This window comes from Eretmochelys imbricata, chromosome 14 (assembly GCF_965152235.1).
Source record: "Eretmochelys imbricata isolate rEreImb1 chromosome 14, rEreImb1.hap1, whole genome shotgun sequence".
NCBI lineage: Eukaryota > Metazoa > Chordata > Testudines > Cheloniidae > Eretmochelys > Eretmochelys imbricata.
The window spans coordinates 164,835-191,461 of record NC_135585.1 but is presented as its reverse complement, the minus strand read 5'-3'; the positions used below and the strand labels follow the sequence as shown (position 1 = coordinate 191,461).

At 44.0% G+C, this 26,627-nt stretch overlaps 1 protein-coding gene across 1 annotated transcript in view; it reads right to left on the bottom strand.

The window, feature by feature from the left end:
• Positions 1–26,627, bottom strand: part of CCDC57 (coiled-coil domain containing 57) — a 132,150-nt gene that overhangs the window by 91,274 nt on the left and 14,249 nt on the right. Inside the window, exons 3-7 of the mRNA XM_077833623.1 lie at positions 24,765–24,873; positions 21,860–21,961; positions 20,438–20,595; positions 12,180–12,254; positions 5,095–5,295 (exon numbers count right to left, since the gene is read on the bottom strand). Of these exons, the coding sequence (XP_077689749.1) occupies positions 5,095–5,295; positions 12,180–12,254; positions 20,438–20,595; positions 21,860–21,961; positions 24,765–24,873 (645 nt within the window). The remainder of the gene's footprint in view (positions 1–5,094; positions 5,296–12,179; positions 12,255–20,437; positions 20,596–21,859; positions 21,962–24,764; positions 24,874–26,627) is intronic.

The following is a 26,627-nucleotide window of genomic DNA, read 5'->3' as shown; positions in this document are numbered from 1 at the left end:
TCTAAATTTGGCCTTCAGGACCTCTCTCCTATCCTTCCCTATGTCATTGGTACCTACATGTATCACAGCCACCAGCTCCTCCCCAGCACTACACATAAGTCTATGTTGATGTCTTGAAAGGCTATGTCCCACACATCAGAGGCAGATTAGGGGTTTATGGGCCCTGGACCAGAGCACGTGGGGACCCTTTCCGCCTGCAGTTCCCCCCGTCCCCTCCAGCGCTCCTGCCAGGGAGCGGGGTCGGGGCGCGGGGGTTTCCCCTGTTTCCTGGCAGGAGTGCCGGGCGTGGGGGGTGAAGCAGGGCAAGCCCCAGTACCCCGAACCCACACCCCAACAGGAGCACCAGGCAGGCAGAGCAGGTCGGGGGTGCCCATTTTTCCGGGGGTCCCCCAATTGGCCGGGGCCCATGGGCATGGACCCCATTGGCTAATCTGCCACTGCCCACAATGCTCTGCTATGACCACTCTTAAGATCATTTTCAACTCCGCCACACAGCAGCCAGGTACACAAGAAACAGTTCCTCCCCTGTTAAAGCCATGGGAACTTTTGAATTCCCATTTCCTGTTTGATCAGCGTGGAGAGCTCACCAGTCCAGCCGATCATGGCAACTTCATGCTCCAAATGTGCTCCAGACTGGAGTGCACAGAATTTAATTGGTCTGAGGGGAAAAGAGTCTGTGCAGGGACAGCTCTGATCTAGCCAAACACAGACATCTACGAAAAGATCACTAGGGGTATGGGGGAGAAGTGCTACAACAGGGGCATGCAGCAGTGCCATGTGAAAATCAAAGAAATTCGGCAGGCTTACCAGAAGACAAGGGAGGCGAACAGTCGTTCTGGTTCTGCACCACAGATATACCGCTTCTACAATGAGTCTGAGTCCCGGGCCACCTCAGGCAACAATGGGAACATTCTGGATGAAGAAGAGGAGGAGGAGGAGGAGAATGGGAATCCATTCTCCCTGAGAGCTAGGAGCTATTTTTAATCATGGAGTCCAGCCATTCGCAGGACAGCATGACCCTCTCTGGGTGGAGAGCTGAAAAAAGTCATGCTGGGAGCATGCACCAACACCCAGTGCTGAGACCAGGGTGAGGACCTAAGAATGCTTGCACATTCCAAGCTCTCAATCACTGACACTGGGGAGAGGAGAAAGAAAATACCCACTGAGATGAACAGATAAGTTCACATGTCTCAGAGCTATCATTTCAGGCGATGGAGACTGACATTGTGGCAGGCATTGACCTTTTAATACTGAATGAGAGATGATAGGTAGGGTGGGGATAAGTGGTTAAGGGGCTTGAAAGTGACGACAAGTAGCTTATATTTGATGCAATAGAGAGGAGAGAGTCAATGGAGGGATGCAAAGAAAGGGGTGACATGGTGTGACGTTATCTGATTAAAATATGACCACATAGATCATTGTAACCACTGTTATATATTTGCAGCAAATCTTGTGCAAAGGTTATCAAGTGAGGTGTCTATGAAAAGGTTATGATTTGCTGGTCATGACTATGCTATCTGTATGCATGTATCACTTTTGTATTTGAAGTTATAAGTATTGGCTCTATACTTGGATTTCAGATGTTTGCTCCTGGGGTAATGCTCACAAGGTAATGCCCAGCACATTTTGGAGGGACTATTCGAATTAAGTGGCTCATCAAGAAACACTTGGTTGACAATGGACCATGGGAGACATGTGTTGTCTGGAGTGTAGGTAATGGCTTCCTGCAATGACTGAGGGAAATTGGGCATGAACATGTGGCTTGCCCATTTGGCTCCAAACTCCATCTTGTTACTGTAATTTTCCACAGTAAGAACAATGGGATGCCCTCCACATGGCAAAAGCTATAAAAGCCCCTGGAAACATCTCCACTTTGTCTTCAATCCTGCTTCTTACCTCTGGAGGAACCTTGCTACAAACTGAAACTCTGAACAAAGGACTGAATGACCCATCCAAGCTGTGGATGTACTCCAGAGACTCAAGCCAGCAGTTTATTCCATCACTGCTACAAGCCTGAACCAAGAACTTTGCCATTACTGTATGTAATTGATTCCTTTAACCAATTTTAACTCTCATCTTTCTTTCTTTCTTTTTATAAATAAGCCTTTAGATTTTAGATACTAAAGGATTGGCAGCAGCATGATTTTTGGGTAAGATCTAAATTATATATTGACCTGGACGTGTGGCTGGTCCTTTGGGATCAGAAGAACCTATTATTTGATGAGACTGGTTGTAAAGAACCACTCATCTCTGAATCCAGTGTTTTTGGTGGTGGTATAACAACTGGAATACCTGAGGAAACTGCCTTTATGATTTCTTGTTAGCCAGTGTGGTGAAACAGGAGTTTACTTTTGTGGCTGGTTTGGTATATTTTATAAAAGAATAACCACCAGTTTAAGGTTGTGTTTGCCCTATTTCTCAGCAGTTTCATCCTAAATTTGGCATCCTCAGTTGTGACCCACTAAGGCATGATTACACATGACTAAAGCAACAGGCTAGGAAAATCATCTTTGCAGCATCATTCTGAATGGATATGGGCAGGGCAAGATTTCATTCGTCAAGGCCATAGAAAAGGGTGTTGCAGTAATCAAGATGCAAGATAAAATCCTGGAAGAGAGCTTTAGCGGTGATGGATAGGAAAAGCTGTATCTTAAAGATGTACAGAAAGAATGTGCAATATTTAGACATGCAGTACAGGCTTATGCATACAAACAAGAGGACAGAAATAATGTTGCACATGCAATCTTAACTTTGACATCTCCTGTCTCAGGAGTACTTCAATTTGTAACTTTTATGTTCTTTTAACACAAGAAGTTCAAATAAAATACTACTTTCTTTTATAAAGAAAAAAACAGAAAAAATAAAGAAAATATTGTTGAACTATTTTCTAAGCATCACTAGAAAGCTTTGTTCTGGACAAGAGATGCATTCTGTTACTCCTGAGGAAATTCTGCCCGACTGTGTGCCTGCAGAAAATATCCCACTGCGCAGAATTCCCGTACTTCCCTGCAGAAAACGGCATGGAAGCAAAGTGAAGCCATGCGGGGGCAGTGGGACAACCACGGGTGCAATTTTTTGAGAGGGATTCCTCCCCTTAAACAGAGGTGAGACATAGGGGAGCACACGAGGTTACATGCCACTGCCCTCCCTCATTTCTGCAAGCGCAGAGCTGCCCTACTGAAGGGGACTGCATCTGGCCTCCGCTGACTCTGCAGCTGAACGCCACCTCCTGGGTCCTAGTGCCAGTCGTGTTTCCGTTCTGTGTGCTGGGAGCCCTCCTGTTTTCTGTGCAACAGTAAGTGCCCGCTGTGGGGGTGGATAAGGTGGGTCGGGGGAAATGAGGGAAGGGGGGTCGAGGGGGTGAGGGAAGAGGCAGTGGGAGAGGGGGATGAGATGGGGAAGAAAAGGGTATAGGGGAATCATAGGGGGGAAGCAGGAGTCCAGCATGCGGCGTCCCCTCGGCAGCAGCTGGGACTCCCCCGTTAAGCAGGCCATCGAACCCTCACCCTGACAAGCTCTACCTCCCTACACCTGGATCTCCCCAACAAGCCTGCCACACCCAGATACCCACCCTCTAAGCCCCAACCAGCTGAACCTGGACCCCCACCCCATCAACCTCCAATCCCACAGCAAATGGAATCCCCCACTGAGCCCCCCACTCCCAGACCTCCCTCCTGAGCCCCAATCACCTTCACCTGGATCCCCTGCAGAGTCCCATTGCCCCTGCTCCGGAACCCCCCAACAAGCCCCTGTGCATCCAGATCTTCCACTGAGCCATCCACACCCAGACTGCCCCCCACAGAAACCTCTCATCCCACACCTGGATCCTCCCATACTAAGCCCCTCCACACTTGGATCCTGCTGGCCTGAGCCTGCCCACCCACACCTGGTACACCTGGCACAGAGGGCCAGGGCCACGGGGTGTTTCTGGGGCAGGCCCAGCCCTTGCACTGTGTCAGAGTCAGGTGCAGCCTCACGGCTGAGTCCCTGTACTAGGGAAGGTGGGAGCTTCAGAAAGATTTCCCACCTCAATGCAGCCAGTGGCCTGTGCTCCCCACTGCATGCTGGAGCCACATTTATTTATTGACAAATACAATTTGCTGAATTTTGCAGAATTTTAAAATATTGGGTGCATAAATTTTATTTTTGGGGGGCAGAATTCCCTCAGGAGTAATTCTATATATGCATATAATCATAGGTGCTGGAACTAGGGGTGCTGCTGCAGCCCCTGGCTTGAAGTGATTTCCATCATATACAGGGTTTACAGTTTGGTTCTATGGCTCTCAGCACCCCCACTATACAAATTGTTCCAGCATGCCTGCACATAACACAGCAATGCAAAGTATCCTGCAGAGTCATACCTTGTTGACTTTTGTGCAATGAATGAGAAAGGGGTCCTCCAGAGACCTGCCTTATTTCATGTGGCACTTTTAATATGGTATGCAGCAAGGGAGGGCTCCTTCAGAGTCCCTGCTCATTCTCTTTTCATTTAGCTGCTCAATAAAACAGGATTTCTTCCAGTTTTTAGAAGTACCATACTAAATGTAACAACAAAACATCCTTGTGGACACATGCACAATGCAGCCATTTTGGCATTATAAAGCTGGGAAAATATTACTAAAAATACAAACAAAAAACCCCCAAATCCTAAAACCCCTTATTGTTTTTAAAAATATTAGTTCACATGAGAGTAGTACAATTTCTAAACTGTTATAATTTAGCCAAATCAAAACAGATTTTACCAGACTATAGCAGTCCAACCTAAGCACTATATCCATTCCATATTTTACCTTCAACAACCTCTCACTTTCAACAATAGAGAGGTTTAAAAAAGTCTTAACTTTTTATGTTGGTAATAGCAAAAATACATTTTTTCCCACTGGTTCTACTCTCAAAAACATTTTTTCCCCAAAATGCTATAAATACTCACCTTTGGTCAGATACCGCACCTAGTATTTAAAGCAATCTTAATTAAATAATTGTACACTTTTTGATTCATATAAGTAATGAAACACAACACTGCTCATGTAAGATATTCTGAATTCTATCTTCACTTGTATTTTAGTGAACTAAGATGAATCAAATCACACTCACTTTTCAATAACAGCGTCTTTCTCTCTCAAGCAATCTGCATGCCTCCATTCCCTTCTATGCAGCTCCATTTCCAAAGTTTCATGACGTATTTGTAGTTCTCTTATCTGATTTTCCCACTTCTGTATTTGCTCAGCATGGACTTCTTTCACTGAAACCAGTACTGCATCCTTTTCCTTGGCAAAGCGATCTAGCACCTCATGTCTAGAAACATAAATATGCAAAATAAGGCCATTGTTTGTTTGGGTTTTTCCCTCAAGTCCAAGATTTAAAATGAAGACACACATACCCCTAACTGATACAAAGTACAGAGTAAATTTGTGTGTATCAGAGGGACTGACAAATATTTGTATCACTTCTGTTTGTGAATATCTGGAGAACTAAAAAGTCAAAGCTCTTGGAACAAGTATTAAAACCATTAGCATCAAACTCATCTATCCATGGGACAGATTACATATTTTCTTCAACAAAGAACGATACTATTCAAAGGAGCCAAGCAATCTGGAGTAAAATGACAAAAATATGTTATATAATTTTGAGTTTAGCAGTCATTCGGCAAAGCACTTAAGCATGTGCTTACCCTTAAGTATGTAAAATAGCCCATTTGACAACAGTGGGACTACTCATGCTTAAAATTAAGCACATATTTCAGTGCTTTATTGAATCACTTTATTGCACACTGAACCATACCCCAAGTCCCCACTGCACACCCCCAGTTGGGCCCCCCCTTTTCTACCAGTCTCCCCCTCCTCCAACTCTGGCTAGCCTCTGGATTGCATCTAGTGGTGGCATGTACCTTAACTTTGTACTTCCTGTTTTTTCTGACATTTAGAAAATCTCCTCCAGTGACCAGGGCAGGCCCATTGACACCTGAGTCTGGTGGCTAACTGCCGCCGTGGGTGACCAGTGCCTCGAATAGTCAAACTGGTGCCAGGAGTAGGGGGAGTGATGCCATATTGGGGAGCATCCCCGAGGTCTCGGTGATGGTGATCATCAGCACAAAGATGACTAGTGCCAACTGTACGGTGACTGGCACTTCCCTCTGGGTCAGACTTGGCACGAGGGCAGAGACTGGGAGCACGGTGCTAGCGACTTGTGGCGGTGAACCGGTGACCTGGGCTAAAGCGGAGACCAGCGGTGCGGCGACCATGGGCTGCGGGTATTATAGGCCAGTTAATTCTGGGAAACTTTTACGGGAGAGTGCATCAGCCACTTGTTAGAAGCTCCTGAAATGTGTTGTATGTCGAAATCAAAATCTTGGAGAGCTAAACTCCACCGAATAAGTTTTTTGTTATTTCCTTTGGTGGTATGAAGCCACGGTAACGCAGCATGATCGGTTTGCAGGTGGAAACACCGTCCCCAAACATATGAGAGTAGCTTTTCCAGAGTGTAGACAATGGCGTAACATTCCTTTTCACTGATTGACCAGTGGCTTTCCCTCTCAGACAGCTTCTTGCTGAGAATCACGACAGGATGGAACTCTTGATTTGGTCCTTCCTGCATTAAGACTGCTCCCACACCACGCTCGGACGCATCTGTGGTTACTAGGAACGGTTTGTCAAAGTCTGGGGCCCTTAGCACAGGGTCAGACATGAGTGTCGCTTTAAGCTGGTTAAAGGCCTTCTGACACTCTTCAGTTCACTGAACTGAATTTGGCTGTTTCTTTTTGGTTAGGTCTGTCAGTAGGGTGGCAATTTGGCTGTATTACAGTACAAATCGCCTGGCCTAAGAAGGATTGGACCTGTTTCTTTGACTTTGGGACAGGCCACTTTTGGATAGCATCCACTTTGGCCTGTAGGGGGTTGATAGTTCCTTGACCCACCTGGTGTCCAAGGTAAATCACTCTGTTTAGGCCTATTTGACACTTCTTAGCCTTAACAGTTAGTCCTGCCTCCCTTATGCACTCGAAGACTTTTTGTAGATGTTCCAGGTGTTCTGCCCAGGAATCCAAAAATATGGCCACATTGTCAAGGTAGGCGACTGCATATTCTCCCAAACCCGCTAGGAGACCATCTACAAGTTTTTGGAAGGTGGCAGGTGCATTCCGCAGCCCAAAAGGGAGCACATTAAATTCATACAGCCTGACATGTGTGATGAAGGCTGACCTTTCCGTGGCGGATTCATCTAGCAGTACCTGCCAGTACCCCTTGGTTAAGTCCAAGGTAGAGATGAACTGGGTCCGTCCTAGTTTCTCCAATAGTTCATCTGTGCGTGGCATTGGATAGTTATCTGGGCGAGTTACAGCATTTAGTTTACGGTAGTCCACGCAAAAACGTATCTCCCCATCTGGTTTGGGAACTAGAACCACTGGAGATGCCCATGCACTGCCAGGGGGGCGGATTATACCCATCTGTAGCATATCCTGGATCTCCCGTTCTATAGCAGTTTTAGCTTGAGGAAACACCCGGTAACGTTGGGCTTTAATTGGGTGAGCATTACCTGTGTCAATGGAGTGGTATGACCATTCAGTCAGTCCTGGGGTGGCTGAGAATGTCGGCACATAGCTAGTGCACAGGTCCTTGATCTGCTATCGCTCCATACGCCCAAGGGTCATGGAGAGGTTCACCTCTTCCATGCCACCATCACTTTTCCCTTCGTAGTAGACACCTTCAGGCCACTCAGCATCATCTCCTCCCTGGGCTATAAACCGACAAACCTTCAATTCTCTGGAATAAAAGGACTTTAGAGAATTAACGTGGTACACCTTAGGCTTTTGGTTTGAGGTGGGGAATGCTATGCGATAATTAACAGCTCCCAGGTGCTCTTGGACCGTGAATGGCCCTTCCCATGACGCTTCCATTTTATGGGCCTGGAGCACCTTTAAGACCATGACCTGGTCCCCTACTTTGAAGGACCGCTCTCTGGCATGTTTCTCATACCAGGCTTTTTGCTCTTTTTGAGCATCTTTTAGGTTTTCTTTAGCAAGGACTAAAGAGGTTCGGAGGGTGTTTTGTAGGTTGATTACAAAGTCCAGAATGTTAGTTCCTGGAGAAGGTGTAAACCCCTCCCACTGCTGCTTCACCAACTGTAATGGCCCCTTAATCTCGCAGCCATATACAAGCTCAAATGGTGAAAACCCTAAGCTGGGGTGTGGTACAGCTCTGTAGGCAAAGAGCAACTGCTGCAACACTAGGTCCCAATCATTGGAGTGCTCATTTATAAATTTACGTATCATGGCCCCTAAAGTTCCATTAAACTTCTCCACCAGGCCATTTGTTTGATGGTGGTAACAGGTGGCAACCAAGTGATTTACCCCATGAACTTCCCAAAGCTTTCCATAGTTCCTGCCAGGAAATTAGTTCGTGCATCTGTAAGGATGTCAAAGGGCCAACCTACCCTGGCAAAAAATGTCTGCTACTGCCTGGCACACACTTTTAGCCCTGGCGTTGCTTAGAGCTACTGCTTCTTGCCATCGAGTGTCAAAATCCATGAAAGTCAGTATGTACTGCTTTCCTCTGGGTGTCTTTTTCGGAAAAGGATCCAGAATATCCACAGCTACTCGCTGAGATGGAACCTCAATGATCGGGAGTGGCTGGAGAGGGATTTTGACCTGGTCTTGGGGTTTTCGCACTCTTTGGCACACCTCACAAGACCGGACATAGGTAGAAACATCCTTGCCCATTCCCTCCCAGTGGAACGACTTTCCCAAATGGTCTTTGGTTCTGTTCACCCCAGGATGTCCACTAGGATGATCATGAGCTAAGCTTAAGAGCTTTACCCGGTACTTAGTTGGAACTACCAACTGTCTCTGAGGATGCCAGTCTTCCTGGTGTCCATCAGAAAGAGTTTCCTTGTGTAAAAGTCCTCTTTCTACAACAAACCTGGATCGATTAGAAGAGCTGACAGGTGGTAGGTTGCTCTGTGACGCCATCCAAGCTCTCTGGAGGATTTCATTTGCTTCCTGTTTGGTCTGGAACTGTTCCCTTGATACTGGAGACACCAGTTCCTCATTGGATTGTGGACCTGGGTTTGGTCCCTCTGGAAGTGATGCAGGTGATGGGGCTGTTTCTGTTGACTGTGAACCGCTCTCCGCTGATGCACTATGTTGGGGTTCAGGCTCCGGCTGAGCCTCTTGTGTAGGGTTATCTGCTGCTGCTGGTGCAGGTTCGGTGGGACCCTCAGGTGTTGGGGTTGCAAGTACTGGATTCAGTGCTGGCAATGGTTCTGGTGCTGGTTGTTCCGCCGGTTCCAGTTCTGGGACTGGCTCTGTCTGGGTCTCTGTGACTGGATCCACTACTGCTGTTGCAGATATTGGTATGGGGTCCGGTTCCATCACCTCTGACCAGGTCCTGGTAGAAGTTTCCGGAACAGAGCTAGGTGTGACAGCTTGCTTAGCCTGGCTGCGGGTGATCATTCCCACCCTCTTGGCTAGCTTCACATGATTGGCCAAGTCTTCCCCCAAAAGCATGGGGATGGGATAATCATCACAGACTGCAAAAGTCCACGTTCCTGACCAGCCCTTGTAATGGACTGGCAACTTGGCTGTAGGCAAGTCAAAAGAGTTTGACTTGAAGGGTTGAATCGTCACTTGGACCTCTGGGTCAATTAAATTGGGGTCCACTAAGGAAGCGTGGATAGCTGACACTTGTGCTCCGGTGTCCCTCCACGCTGTGACCTTCTTCCCGCCCACACTCACAGTTTCCCTCCGCTCTGAGGGCCTCCGGTGTGATTCTGGTGCAAGGATCTGTAGTCTGTTGGGGTTCTTGGGGTAGTTGGCCTTTACATGCCCCGGATTGTTACATTTAAAACATCGCCCAGCTGACTGGTCACTGGGGCGAGGTGGGTTGCTGGAGAACGGTGTGGTGGGACAATAAGGTGTCTGGAGTGTTCCTTGGGGTGTAGTTGGGGCCTTGGGAAAGAGACCTCTTGGAGACGTCTTCCCCAAAAATATCCCCCCCAAGCCCTACATCCTCTTTCCTGGGGAAGGCTTGATAATAATCCTCACCAATTGGTACAGGTGAACACAGACTCAAACCCTTGGATCTTAAGAACAATGAAATATCAATCAGGTTCTTAAAAGAAGAATTTTAATTAAAGAAAAGGTAAAAGAATCACCTCTGTAAAATCAGGATGGTAAATACCTTACAGGGTAATCAGATTCAAAACACAGAGAATCCCTCTAGGCAAAACCTTAAGTTACAAAAAGACACAAAAACAGGAATACACATTCCCTCCAGCACAGTTTATTTTACAAGCCATTAAACAAAAGAAAATCTAATGCATTTTCTAGTTAGATTACTTACTAACTTTATAGGAGTTGTAAGGCTTGCATTCCTGATCTGTTCCTGGCAAAAGCATCACACAGACAGCCCAAACTCTTTGTTCCCCCCCTCCAGATTTGAAAGAATCTTGTCCCCTCATTGGTCATTTTGGGTCAGGTGCCAGCGGGGTTACTTTAGCTTCTTAACCCTTTACATGTGAAAGGATTTTGCCTCTGGCCAGGAGGGATTTTATAGCACTGTATACAGAAAGGTGGTTACCCTTTCCTTTATATTTATGACAGGGCCCCTCAGGGCTTTTCCTTTTACGGGGGTCGGGGCTCTGGTGTGCACGGGGGGGGGGGGGGGGCGGGGCAGAAGGGGCAGGGCCGGCGGACTAGCCTCCCCAAAGCGTCCGCCACCTGCCACCTATGGTGGCGACAAACTGCTCTGCCTCAGCTCCAGAAACCAACGTCACCCACTCGCCTTCTGGGAGGCTTTCACGGCTGGCTTGTTCTCATAGGGAGCCTTTGTCAGGTCCATCGCCACACGCAGAGCCGGCTGCAGTGGGAGAGTTCTTTGCTCTCTGAGTGCTGGGAGCTGAGAAGGTGTTGACTGCGCCATCAGTCTGAGTCCCCTACCACTCCCTGGAGTCGGAGGCGGATCCCTTAGGAGGGTAGGTCCCCTCAAGGACATGCCCCCTTGCAGCTTTGGTATGGGCAGGTGGCCCGAGCAGGGTCCTTCGCCCAATGCCCCTTGGTCCGACTTGCTCAGTGCTGGGTCCCGCTTCTTGGTCTTCTTCTTGGACACCAGTGAAAGGGACCAATGCCGGGTACAGCCCAGTGCCGGGGGTGCGCTATGCACCCAGACCAAAGTGCTGGGCATTGCGTTCGGCTGGGCCAGCTCTGAGGCTGGGCAAAGAGCAGCCTCCATGTGGAGGGCCCTCAAGCGAATGTCACGTTCTTTTCGTGACCTGGGACGAAAGTTCTTTCAGAGGCGACACTGTTCTTTCACGTGGGATTCCCTCCAGGCACTTCAGACAGCTGCCATGCGGGTCACTAACAGGCATAGGCCTATTACAGTCAGCACAGGGCTTAAAACCCAGGGACTGGGGCAGCCCTGCCTGGGGCAAAGTCCCTGCCAGGACCCTAACTGACTAACTATAGTACTTAACAGCTACTTACTAACTAATCTACAATAAAGCAAAACTATTTACAGCTGGAACACAAAGTTCGAAGAGTAAAGAAACCGCTGACCACTTGCAAAGCAAGGGAGAGAGGTGCTCCGACCAACCACCACGGGCAGTAAGAAGGAACCAAGAGGGCGTAGGAACTGCCACGCCTGATATACTGATGCATGAGTGCGGCACTCAAGGGGGCACCACAGCCAACCCTACGGATACTGCTAAAGCAGAAGTCTATGACAACTGTGCACGTGGGCATGCACACACCTAGAATGGAATCAACGTGAGCAAGTACTCGAAGGAGAACTTCTCTTGCAAGCTGAATAATCAAGTTTTCATCATCATTTCATTTACCAGTCTTCACTACTTGAACGCCAAAAGAAGAATACACTTAAAGAGAGGCAGAGAAGGTCTGGCTAAAATATAGGAGAAAAGACGTGTCAAAAACATTCTGCTGAGTCAGGTGTTCCACAGATATTACACAGTAGTACTTATTGATGATAGGAAACCTCAGAACTGAATAAGGAATCATATGAGTAACTGAAGTAGTTACAAATGAATACTGAAACCCTCAGGCATTGACCTACATGGAATCTATTTGTTAAGATAGAACTTTGATACAGGCTGATGTCACACAGAGAAATAATGCTTCCTTAAACAAACATGTAATACTGAGAAATGCAATGTTATATATCAGAAATACTTACTTTCTCTGAAATGTTTCCTCTTCTTTTTGCCAGGTCAGGTATACTAAATGAAGTTTACATTCTAAATCCTGTATCCTAAATTAGCAAACATTGGGAAAGGAAGAAATAAGATGTATCAATTTTGTAACTGAAATTGTTATGCTTAGTTACAGCAAGGAAGGAAGATGGTGGGGATTAAGCAACTCAGAATAAGAAAATGAAACCAGAAAAAGGTCAAATATTAAATGGCCAGGAAAGGAGGGATGAGTGGACAATGGACAGAATTTAGAACAAGGTTGAAAGGTGGTTAGATATTTGAGAATGGGCATGTGGTACGAGAGTTTATTGCTTTCAGAGAGAAGTAAAAATGAGAGAGTAACAAGAAGAAGGGACTGAGAATTATAGTGATATGTAAGAACTTGAATTAGACAAAAAGTGAGGCAAAGCAAAAGGAATGTTTGAATTTGTTTTCTATGAATAAAGTGAGACGAGTAGCTAAGATGGGAACTGAAGCAAGAAAGAAGCTGGGGCAGTTGGCTTAATCAATTCCATTTGAAGTCAAAGCAATGATCTTCTAAAAAGAAAATAAAAAGGTACATTTAGGAGATCCTGTCCATAAAAAAATGACAGTGAATTTAAAAGGACATACAGTCTCTCTCTATTTATATATTTATACCATGTTCTTCACTGAGGTGTTTGAGAGCCAGACCCTGTGAAGGGAGCCCATTATAACAGGAGCTAATGATATACAACAGCTTGAAAAGAAATCAGATGCACTTCTCTTTTTGTAAAATGATTTTTAAATTAATGTCATTGTTTAAAAATGGCTTGGCTTAGAAACTCTAAATTTGGTTTATCCTATAGTTAACAAGAACTGGTGCCTCTGAGTATTTTGTGTAAGGTTAGGTGATTAACTTTTCAGTTACACAATTTGGCCCCATTCCTGCAGGCTCTGCGGTACATGTGAAACTTTACTTGCATCAGTAGTCCCATTAAAGTGAGTAAAATTACACATGTATAACTGTTTGCAGGATCTGGCCCTTGGTTATTCTTTTAATTGAGGCTGCCTTAAGCACTTTGCCGAGTGTACAGGAAAGACCCCAGCCCTTTTTTTAAAAAAAAAATATTGAAAATGTAAACTGATTGCTTTCTCCTAAAAAGCAGATTTATTCATGGTACTCCCCACAGCTGCCTCCTCACTTAACTGTATTCATTATCCCCAACCAGCTGCCAGCCACCAGAGCTCCTGTCTTGTGCTCCTACTACTGGCCATTGGTACACATGCACCCTTCACTTCCTCCTTTACAGAGGAACAAGCAGCCACAGCATCTTCAGGTCTCACTCCACGCCCCAGAGGCCCTTGCTCTTTGATTTAGTGGCTCCCTCAGCAATTCTAGCAGGAGAAATGACAGTGTCCTCTCCAGTCCTTGTGAGCTATAGAGCTTCCCCATTCCTCCCTAAGGAGTTGGGGTGTCTACTCTTGAGCTTCTCCTTCAGAAATAAAGGCACAACAACCTATCCCTTTTTCAATATGAGTGGGAACAGGCGATGGCAGAATCTTCAGACATACATGTGAAGTGGTACACATGGTGGGATAAGTCTCAAGACTGAAATGTTGGTATAGAAGGGATCTTCAGGAAGGGCAGGCAGGATAAAAAGGGAAGAGTGTTGTATTAGATAGCTAAAACACACTTGTTCAGAGGTCCAGAAGGCGGTGAGTAACAGACCAACTGAAAGTCTCTGGTAAAGATAAAGGGGGAAAAAAAATAGGGGTGACATTATAGTAGGTGTCTACTACAGACCACCAAGTCAGGAAGAGGTGGTGGATAAGACATTTCTAGAACAAATAAGAGAAATATCTAAAACAAAAGACCTGATAATAATGGGGAACTTCAACTACCCAGACATATGTTGGAAAAGTTATACAGCAAAATACAATATTTCTGATAAGATCTTGGAATGTATTGTGAATAATATTTTGTTTCAGAAAGTGGAGTAAGTAACCAGGAGGACAGCCATTTTAGACTTGATTCTTACTAACAGGGAGAAATTGGTAGGAAATCGGAAGGCAAGGCAATTTGGGTGAAAGTGAATATGAAATGATAGCTTTCATGATTCTAAAGAAAGGAAGGAGTGAGAGCAGCAGAATAAGGACAATGGATTTCAAAAATGCAGACTTTAACACACTCAGAGAACGAGTAGGTAAAGTCCAATGGGAAGAAACTCAAAAGGAAAAAGGAATTCAGGAGAGCTGGCTGTTTCTCAAGAAGACAATATTAAAAGGCACAACTGCAAACTATCCCAATGTGAAGAAAAAATAGGAAGAATAGTAAGAGGCCAATATGGCTCCATCAGGAGCTCTTTAATGATCTGAAAATCAAAAAAGAATCCTACACAAAGTGGAAACATGGACAAACTAGTAAGGAGGAGTACAAAAGAATAATACAAGCATGTACAAGCATAAAAAGGGAAATAAGTACAACCCAGGGAATTACAGACCAGTCAGCTTAACTTCTGTACCCAGAAAGATAATGGAGCAAATAATTAAGCAATCAATCTGCAAACATCTAGAAGATAATAAGGTGATAAGTAACAGTCAGCATGGATTTGTCCAAAACAAATTTTGTCAAACCAACCTGATAGCTTTCTTTGACAGGGTAACAAGCCTTGTGGATGGGGGGAAGCGGTAGACGTGTATATCTTGACATTAGTAAAACTTTTGATACTGCCTCGCATGACCGTCTCATAAACAAACCAGGGAAATGCAGTCTAGATGGAGCTACTATAAGGTGCATGCAAAACTGGTTGGAAAACCGTTCCCAGGAAGTAGTTATCAGTGGTTCACAATCAGGCTGGAAGGACAAAACGAGTGGGGTCCCGCAGGGATCAATTCTGGGTCCAGTTCTGTTCAATATCTTCATCAATGTTTTAGATAATGGCACAGAGAGTACACTTATAAAGTTTGGGGACGATACCAAACTGGGAGGGTTTACAAGTGCTTTAGAGGATAGGATTGAAATCCAAAATGATCTGGACAAACTGGAGGAATGATCTGAAGTAGATAGGATGAAATTCAATAAGGACAAATGCAAAGTATTCCATTTAGGAAGGAACAATCCGTTGCACACATACAAAATGGGAAATGACTGCCTAGGAAGGAGTACTGCGGAAAGGGGTCTGGTGGTCATAGTGGACCACAAGCTAAATATGAGTCAACAGTGTAACGCTGTTGCAAAAAAAGCGAACATCATTCTGGGATGTATTAGCAGGAGTGTTATAAGCAAGACACGAGAAGTAATTCTTCCGCTGTACTCTGCTCTGATTAGGCCTCAACTGGAGTATTGTGTCCAGTTCTGGGAGCCACATTTCAGGAAGGATGTGGACAAATTGGAGAGAGTCCAGAGAAGAGCAACAAAAATGATTAAAGGTCTAGAAAACATGAAGATTGAAAAAACTGGGTTTGTTTAGTCTGGAAAAGAGAAGACTGAAAGGGGACATGATAACAGTTTTCAAGTATGTTACAAGGAGGAGGGAGAAAAATTGTTTTTCTTAACCTCTGAGGATAGGACAAGAAGCAATGGGCTTAAATTGCAGCAAGGGAGGTTTAGGTTGAAGATTAGGAAATACTTCCTAACTGTCAGAGTAGTTAAGCACTGGAATAAATTGCCTAGGAAGGTTGTGGAATCTCCATCATTGGAGATTTTTAAGAGGAGGTTTTTTAGACAAACACCTGTCAGCAATGGTCTAGATAATTAGTCCTCCACGAGTGCAGGGGACTGGACTAGGTGACCTCTCAAGGTCCTTTCCAGTTTTATGATTCTATGTAGGGACAACAGCAGGAAAGTTAAGGCACAAAATTAGTTACACCTAGCAAGGACATAAAAGGCAATAAGAAGAGCTTCTTGAAATACATTATAAGCCAGAGAAAGATGAAGGAAAGTGTAGGTCCTCTGCTTAGCAGGGAAGTAAAGCTAATAACCAATGACATCAGGAAGGCTGAAGTTTTTAATGTCGGTTTTGCTTTGGTCTTCAATAAAAAGGTTAATGGTGACCAGATACTCAACACAATTAATATTAACAACAATGGAAAAGGAGTACAAACCAAAGTCGAGAAAGAACAGGTTAAAAATATTTAGATAAGTCAGATATATTCAGGTTAACAGGGCCTCATGAAATGTATTCCAGAGTACTTAAAGAACTAGCTGAAGCAATCTCGGAAACATTAGCAATGATCTTCAAGAACTCATGGATAAGGCTATGTTTTAGTCACAGGTATTTTTAGTAAAAGTCATGGACAGGTCATGGGCAGTAAACAAAAATTCACAGCCCATGACCTGTCCATGACTTGTACTATATACCCCTCACTAAAACTTGGGCCAGGGGGCCGTGGGTTTGGGGGGGGGAAATCACGGGGCACTGTGGGTGCAGGGGTGGGGGTGGCACAGGGTCCCCGCTGGTGCTGGGGGGGCAGGCGGCGGCACATGGCACAGGACCCCCGCTGGTTCCGGGGGTGGGGAGGGTTGGCGGGGCTGGCAAGCTCCCTACCCAGCTCCGACTGGCATGTTCCTGCAGCTCCAAGGGGGAGGGAAGGCCAGGGAGCTCCCTGCGCTGCCCCTGCCATAAGCTCCAGCTTCGCAGCTCCCATTGGCCGGGAACCACAGCCAATGGAAGCTGCAGGGGCGGCGCCTGTGGGCGCCTCCATCTAGGCCCCTCCATCTAGGAGCTTCAGGGTCATGCCGGCCGCTTCCAGGGAGCCCCCCCAAGTAAATGCCACCCTGCACCCCAACCCTGAGCTCCCTCCCACACCCAAACTGCCCCAGCACTGGCCATTGTGGCTGGCTCCAGGGCTGCCTGATCTGCTCGAGCAGCCCCGAAGTCAGCCGCACTGGCCTCTGCAAAAGTCACGGAGATCACAGAAAGTCACGGAATCCATGACTTCTGTGACCTCCGTGACAGACACGCAGCCTTACTCATGGAGAACGAGTGATGTCTCAGAGGACTTGAAAAGGGCAAACATAGTACCTATCTTTAAAAAGAGGAACAAAGAGCATCTGGGGAATTGTAGACTAGTCAGCCTAACTTTGACACATGGCAAGATACTGGAACAAATTATTAAAAAATTAACTTGTAAGCACCTAGAGGATACTACGTTTACAAGGAATAGCCAACATGGATTGTCAAGCAAGAACAAATCATGCCAACCCACCTAATTTCCTTCTTTGATAGGTTTACTGGGCTAGCAGATGGGGGATAGCAGTAGACATGATATATCTTGATTTTAGTAAGGGTTTTGACACAGTCCCACGTGACGTTCTCATAAGCAAACTAAGAAAATGTGGTCTAGATGATATTACTATAAGGTGCGTGAACTGGTTGAAAGACCGTACTCAATGGTTCACTGTCAAACTGGGACAGTGTATCTATTGAGGCCCCAAAAGGGATCAGTCCTGGGTCTGGTACTATTCAATATTTTCATTAATGACTCAGATAATGGAATGGAAAGTATGATTATAAAGTTTGCAGATAACACTTAGCTGGGAAGGGGTGCACATTGGAGGACAGGATTAAAATTCAAAACAACCTTGACAAACTGGAGAATTGGTCTGAATTCAACAAGATGAAATTCAGTAAAGATAAGTCCCAAACACTTCACTCAGACAGGAAAAATCAAATGAATAACTACAAAATGAGGAATAATGGGCTAGGTGGTAGTACTGCTGAAAATGATCAGAGATTACAGTGGATCACAAATTGAATATGAATCAACAGCAGCTGAGAAAAAGGCTAATATCATTCTAGACTGTACTAACTGGAGTGTCATATATGAGACATGCAAGGTAATTGTCCCGCTCTACTTGGCACTGACGAGGCTTCAGCTGGAGTACTGTGCCCTGTTCTGGGCACCACACTTTAGGAAAGATGGACAAATTGGAAAGTCCATAAGAGAGCAATAAAAATTATAAGAGGTTTAGAAAAATCTGACCTATGAGGAAAAGTTATAAAACTGGGCACGTTTAGTCTAAAGAAAAGAAGACTGAGGGGAACCTAATAGCAGTCTTCAAATATTTTAAGGGCTGTTATAAAAAGGACTGTGAGCAATTATTCTCCTTGTCCACTGACTGTAAGACAAGAACTAATGCACTTAATCTGCAGCCAGGGAGATTTAAATTAGATTTTAAAGAAATCTTTCTAACTATAAGGATAGTTAAGCTGTAGAATAAGCTTCCAAGGGAGGTGTGGAATCGTCCTCACTGGTAGTTTTTAAGAACAAGCTGGAAAAACATCTGTTTGGGATGGTCTAGATTTACTTGGTCCTGCCACAGCATAGGGGGCTGCATTTGACGACCACTCAAGGTCCCTTCCAGCCCTACATTTCTATGGTTCTTACAAGTGGCAGCATTTTTTCTTCCCACCACAGCAGTGGCACATCCTTAATGTTGGTGTGATTAAGAAAAGTCAAAGAAAGGACAAAAACTATAGAATCCTTAGTTTTCATGAGCACCATGACAAACTTGCTTCACTATGAGTCTTGCAAGACTACAACTGTGATGGACATGGTATAAGATCCTTGACAGGCAATTTTATTTGGGATTTAGACTACTCTCTCTCATCTGAGATCCTGGTTCTTTCTCTCTACTGATCATAGAGCCACTCCCACCGACCTTCCCTGGCTCTCTATAGCTTGGGTGGAGTTAACAAGCCACACCTTCCAAAATGAGTCATCAGGAATCACTCAGCATTTCCATTCAGAGATCCACACCTGTTAGGATAGGTCAATGGAGGGCACTGTCACCCTGTTATAGAGAAGTACACTGAAAGGCCAGGGAAGGGAAGTGTTGCATCTAATCAGCCAACTGTGTCCCCGCAGGGAGATAGAGAATAAAAGAACTCATGCCCAATCTCTTGCTTTTTCCCCCCCACTCATGTCCCAGCAGGTGAGCCAGAGAATAGTCATCACCTCTCCTCATTTCCTCACCTGCTAATGTAGTCCTTTCAGTATCGGATCCCCTATATCTTTCCTCCCCATTTGCTCTCCTGCAGATGTAAACCTGTCTGTGTCAAAGTACATAGATCACTTTGCCCCTTAAATTCATGCACAACCTACAGAGTTTAGAAGCCCTGACAAACAGCTGGTTTAAGAAGTTTATGAAAGTAAAAATGTCAGTAAAAATGTGATAATCTACACCAAGTTTCCACATAGCAGTGTGTAAAAAATGAGGGACCAATCTGTAATATTTTTATGATGATTATAGGAAACTCCATTTGTTTATGAATGGGTGATAGATATATGGAAGTCTAAGGGTTAACTCAGTTCTACGGGGCTCTGTAGGACTACAGGAAGGCAGACAACAAATGTAGCTAACCCTAATCCCAATACTTAATATAACACAAGTATCGATTCCTTTGAAAATTCACCCCCACCATGCGCTGATCAGCAAGCAGGTTGGTGGCTCCAAAGGGGAGGGGGAAAGCCCAGGCAGGAACGTTCAACAAAGAACTTGAAAGCAGTTAAAAACCTAGGTCCGGAGAGAGGAAGAAGGATGGAGGGTCTAAAGTAACACAGTCCCCAGATGTTGGGGCACGAGGAATAAGTGCAGTCCAACCTGAACTGGCAAGGGAGGGCCAAGCTTAGGGAAGACAATATGCATATAAGCTTTTGTTATTTTTAATCCTGTTCTCTCTGTTCATGAGGTTCCTATGAATAAGTAAACCATACTCTGTTTTGAGTAAGCTGTTTTCTACCGGTGGGTTTACCAGCTGGTCAGAGGTCCTTGTGGGGGAAGCATATAGCAGGCCTGAATCCAGAAGGGCCTGTTGGAGGTAAGTACAGTTGGTGAAACAGGATGTACTGTAACCTGGCGACCAAGTGGGGTGAACCATAGGATTCCACTCTGAAAGAAGTGCAGGTATAGACCTGTCACTTGGAAAAGGTGACCTCAGGAGAGACTGAGATAATGCTCAAACATACGTTGCATGCCTGAACCATAACACAGTGTTTATACTTTATAAAAATGAAGAAAATTAAAAATTGTTTACACAAATAAAGGATGCAGCAGAACTGGTCTAAAACCCACACTACACAGAGACACTCTAGTGAGCACTCAGATCAATGGACATTTCCTTCTGTTGTGAATATGACAGTATGTACTATTAGAGTAGGTGATTGTTTATACAAGAGGTATGAAGCTGCTGAGATTATAAAAGAGTGTGGAAGAAAAAGAAGGGAAGGGTGAATCCAAAAGTAGTTGCTCTTAATCATAACTAGAGTTGTACAGTACTGAGCATCTTTCACAGCTGCAAGATCTTTAAGTTCCCAATCCTTGCATTTGGCCTCTTTCTCCAACTTCAAATTAGTAGTTTCTGCTATTTGCAATGATTCTGCAGCTTTCATCCCAGCCTCTTTCAGAGCCTCCAGTTCTCTGGTCAACAACTTCACCTTTCAAAGGAGGAAACAAAATTAGAAAGTAATTACTCAAATTACTCAAAATTAGAAAGTAATATGAAGGGCATAACAGAACTATTTCACTATGCTCCTGGCGACAGCAGGGAGGTTGTAATCCCCACCACATATAATCAGCCTATCAAGATAAACTCATAATATCTCAAGAACAACAAAATAATATCAGGGTGCTAAAACTCTACCTCCCGCCTCTTCTCCTACCCTTTTTGAAATCAGAAGAGATTACAATTCCTGCCTCAGGACTGGATCATGAAAATGTATTCCTACTCCAGAAAGAGTTCTTTTTCTTCCCAGCCAGGCACAATGCTCCTCTCTTTGATTTTGATTTTTTTTAGTTAGGAATTTTTTAAAAAGTCAAAACACTTGCTTGGTCTAATTTTACTACTTATAAAATAGTTCAATGCAATAAAATACTAGAATAAATCTGTCTGGGTGAGATTTTCAGAAGTGTTTGGTACGTTGATTGGGATTAACTCCAGGCTAACACTGAGCTCGTTTGAAAACCCGCGCTATGAGTTCAACCTCCACTCTCATTTCTTTCCATTCACCCTCTCCCTTTTATACACCTCCCAAAAACTCATTTTGTATCCTTTCCCCTCATTTATCTTCCTTGCTAACCCTAGGCCTCTTTTGTGTACTAAAATGACCTACCATTTTTCCTTCGGATCACAACTTAAAATTCCCTTCTTCGAAAAGCTTTTCAACAATGATCCTAGTTACCTCAGCAATGTGCCTCATTAATGAAAAAAATCTCCCTTAACTGCCTAAAGTTTGCATCATTATCAAATATATTATTTGTATCTGAATTGTGTTGTCTATATTTGACTTAGAAAAGATCTTTGAGCTATAGACAGAGTGTCTTCCTCTATTTACACAGCACTTAGCACACTGGTGGCATTCAAAAAATAAACTTAACATGAACAGATGTTGAAATGCACATATTTAGGTCAGTACTACCATTATGCATTGTCAAGGCTGATTCCCCACTCTGGCACTTCGAGTGAAGAAGCTGGGGGCCTGCAAGATTTTAAAAATTAATACTGGCCGCTCCAGGTTGGTATTAAACTCCCACAGTCACAGCTCCTCTCTGACCTTGGATGGGTAGATGCTGCCACCACCCAAGTGCAAAAAAAAACCAAAACCCTTGAGAACCCAGGAAGGAACAGTTCGGAATTCTTTCCTGTGTAAAGTGTATTTATTTTGTAGACAAAATGAAAGTATAGCTTAAAGACAAAATTACCTTGAGTTCATGAGAAACAACTAAATTACTCATTTCATCTGCCTGACGTTGAAATGCATGTTCTCTCTTTTTAATTTCTGCATCAAATTCCACTAGCAGCTCCTGCAATGGATTACAGGGAATGGGTTAATAAGCGCATAAAGAAAGACATACACTTAAAACTTCCCATTATTGCTACCTCTAATGCAATTCCACGGATGGGAACAACAATGGGAATCCTAATATAGACCATATGTCAGCTACCACAGGGTTTTAACCACTGTGTCTTAACCACCGTCTCATCTAGCATTTTGTGGATACAGACTAACACGGCTGCTACTCTGAAACCTGTCTCATCTAATCATATATAATCATATATCTCATATATATATCTAGGTTTGCTCTGAGGAGAGTTAGACAACATACTGGCTTAAACATTGTGTCTGGTATACAGTAATTCTCTCACCATTGCTTGCATCAGTGGAGCTATGCCAATGCTATATCAACAATGGGGAATTTAAAGAAAAAGCTCAATGTAAAGAAGGCTCCTGTGTTACCTAAAATGGCATCTTCCATGTTGTATTAAAGTCAAAGCAATCCACAGTTGCAGAAAAGATGAAATTGCCAAATGTATTTCTTAACTAAAAATGTACATATATTAAAGTCATATTCCTTTATAATAAATATTTATCCAACTATGCAACCTATCACTTTTGAAAAGAAAATGTGAATTTTGCTTTAAATCTTACTGGAACACTGAAATAAACTATACCCTCATATGGATCTAAGAATGTGCTGTTTCTGCCAGTATTGTGGGCTTTTCCTTCTAGACATATGAATTGTCAAAAACAAGCAATAATCTCAACTACTAATGACAATAAATCATGCAGACTACAAGCTGTGAAAACACAGAATAAATTATTTCAGCACAATTTTTTTGGTCATACTGTGTATTAATGTTCCATTTATAAATAGTTTATAAAGGGATAATAAATGTTACAAATTTTAACAGAAATGAATAGTGTGTGTTATAGATGGTTATAGTCATATCAGTAAAGGAGCTACAAATGGTTATACACAATCTAGTGACCTATTGGACTTCATAATAATCTATAACAATTTATTAATATTTTATAAAAGCAACTTGATATTAAAGTGGCACCATTTTTTCTATTCTTGAATAAATTAGATGGTATTCTAGTTACTCGAGCTATGAATACTACCAGAAAAATCTAAATCTTCAGAAAATTTGGCACAAATACAACCGGAGCTTGTAGCAGGGTGGTCACCCACTCCGGGCCTGAAAGGGTTACAGCCAGCCCTGGGAGAGGGCTGGGGTGGTAAGCATGGGAACCAAGGGAGCATTGTGCGGAGTCCTGGCCGCTGGCCCTGCGCCCAGGGTTCCAGCACTACCAGCCCCGTGCATGGGGCTCCGCTCCTGACCCTGCACCTGGGGTCCTGGCTACTGCCGGCACCATGCCCAGGGCTCTGCTCCTGGCCCCATACCTGGGGTCCCAGGTGCAGGACCCACACCTAGCCAGTTATTCCCCATTTTGTAGTTGGGCATTTGATTTTTTTCCTACTTAAGTGAAGTACTTGGCACTTATCTTTATTAAATTTCATCTTGTTGAATTCAGACCAATTCTCCAATTTAAAGTTTTTTGAATTCTAATTCTGTCCTCCAAAATGCTTGCACCCCTCCCAGCTTGGTGTTATCTGCAAATTTTATAAGCATACTTTCCACTCCATATCCAAGTAATTAATGAAAATACTGAATTGTACCAGACCCAGGACTGACCCACTGCAAAACCTCACAAGTTACTCCCTCCCAGTTTGACAGCGAACCATTGATAACTACTCTTTGAGCATAGTCTTTCAGCCAGTTGTTCACCCACCATATAATAACTGAATCTAGACTACACTTCTCTAGTTTTCTTATGAGAACATAATATGGGATTGTGTCAAAGCAGTAAATAAGATAAATTTTGATTTTCATAAGGCTTGTGTCAAAAGCCTTATGAAAATCAAAATATGTCATATCTCCTGCTTCCCACCATCCAGCAGGCCAATAATCCTGTCAAGGTAACCCCGTTAAATAGAGAGATTTGATTATTATATTACTGCATATTTTGCTAAAAAAATAAGCTCACTGTTATAATGATTATCATTTTGTTTCTGATATTTACATGGCAATGATTTGTAAACTTGAAACGTCCTAAATAATTTTTTTTTAAAAGGTGAAATGAGTATAAATTATCCTAAAAAATGTTGTTTTTGCAATATATGGGTAGTGAGACACCCTCAATCGCGTGACACCATTAGGGCTCAAACAAACTCCATTGCTAAGTACTCTCACATTATGAAATGACTGAGTATTAATAGCAGCAGACAATTGTGTGTTAACAATGGCATAAAAAGTGGGAGGAGAAGGTCGTGAAATCAGAGAAGTACGGCATGCTGGCACATGTTAATGTGTTTATTTAGCCTATATGCCTGCCTAAAGCTGCTTCTGATTTATAGAAGCTGACCTTTCCTGGAATTTCAAGGTTAGCCAATTTAGTACAGTGTGCTAGCTGTATCCCCATATACAAGAATCTTACACCATCTCAGTTTACTAAACATAATCTTCCCAATTCTTCCCAATGGGAGGCTGCCAGACTAGTAAGTAAAGCAACTGCAAGTATGCAAATACCACATGACACCTATTCCTGTAAAGCAACATGCAGTGCTGCCCATTGCACATTTTACATTAATTTTAACATTAGAGCTAAAAAGGACTGCCTGAACAGATATCAGATAACTACACCTACCCAGAGCATTCATCTATAATGCATAATTCTCCCATGAGAATGGATGGACAGTAAAGTAGAAATTACACCTACTGTGGCTCGTTTAATACAATGTTGTTTTCTATAGACTTCTGTACCTGTTTCTGCAAAGCCAATTCTCCTTCCACTTCTTGGAGTTTTCTCTCCAACTCCTGTTTCAGCTTCTTATACTCCTCACTGTGATGGTCAATGTCAGAAACCTTAAAACTATAACAACACCAAACAAATGTATATGAAATGTGGTCAATTAAGAACTATTGATAGGTGCTTCTGAAAGGTTCTTCCAGCAACAATGCACTCATAGAAATATAACTTGCAAATATGTAATTTCTTAAACAAAAATGCATCTTAACTTTCTATTCACAATATAGAATTACAAAATAATTGTTTTAATTCTCTTACAAATAAGTAAATATTTAACAATTAATACATATTCAGATCAGAAGGGACCCTTATAATCATCTAATTCAAACTCCTACATAGGCTATAACTTGTGGTTGAGCTTCAGCATATTTTTTAGAAAGCTGTCTAATCCGTGCTAGACTACACTACAAAGCCAAAACAGCTATACCAGCAAAGTCTCCTAGTTGAGATGCAGACTATACCAGCAAAAAGAACTCTTTTGCCAGTATACTTAAACCACCTCCCCGAATGACATAAGCTATGCCATTGAAAGGACTCTTTTGTCAATATAAGCAGTATCTACATGGGGGGATTTACCAGCATAGCTATGTCAGTTAGGAGTGATTTTTCACACTTTCTGACAGACATAGCTAGGCTGATAAAACTCTGTAGTGTAGACCTGGCCTAATGCGTAAAAGACTTCCAGGGACGGAGACTCCAACACATCCCGTGTAAGTTGTCCAATGATTAATTACTCTTATTGTTAGAAATTTGTGATGAGTTTCAAGTTTGAATTTGGCTAGCTTCAACTTCCAGACATTGGATCTCATTATGCCTTTGTCTGATAGGTTAAAGGGCCCTCTGGCATCAGATATCTTCTTCCTGTGTAGGTACTTATACAGCATGATCAAACCATTTCTGAACTTTCTCTTTGATAAATGAGACGGGGCATGCATGCCCTGCACGGGTTCAGCAGGGGTTAATCCTACTCTGCGGGTGGAGGAGGCCATGCCCCCTCGGCCCTGCTGGGCATGCTCCAGCTGGAACCCAGGCATAAAAGGGAGCAGCTAACCTCAGTCAGGGCTGACTGCCAAGGAGGGAGGATGCACATTGCAGGCTCCAGTCCGGTAGCTGCTGAATCCTCAAATCGAGGGAGCCAGAGATGCAGAGACCCAGGCAGATACCCAGAGGCCTACAGATGCCCAAGGGAGGTTGGAGCCATCGGAAGCTACACACACCGAGGAACCCGGAGACCCCAGAGATGCCCAGACAACTGCTTCGAGAGACAGGGTAGGAAATGGCCCAGGGGAGGACAAGCCATTGGGCCAAGTGACGGCAGTGTGTTTTGATCAGATCCCCACTGACTCAGTGGCAAATACTCTCACCACTGACAGGACCCTGGGCTAGGACCCGGTGGAGCAGGGGGACCTGGGTCCCAGCAGCCACCTACCCCTAGGTGTCAGCCCACTTCTCTCTTTTGGGGCTGGGTGGTCTGATGGCCAGTGGGGAGGGCAACTATATTGACTCTAGTTATTAGGCCATGCAGCCCGGTGGGAGAGGGCAACTATAGTGACTCTGGCCATTGGGCCACACAACCCTAAGGGAGAGGACAGCCATACTGACTTTGGTCTCTAGGTCGCACCACCCCAAGGCTAAGGGTGGATGGGTGGATTCAGCCTTGGGGCTATACCGACCCTGACCCAAGAGGGACATGCTTGCCCCACAACAATAAGCTAAATAGATGGAGCTTCTAAAGTCTGTCAGTGAAAGGCAGCTTTCCAGATCTTAACTCATTCTGGTGGATCTCTAATGAACCCCCTCAAATTTTCCGACATCCT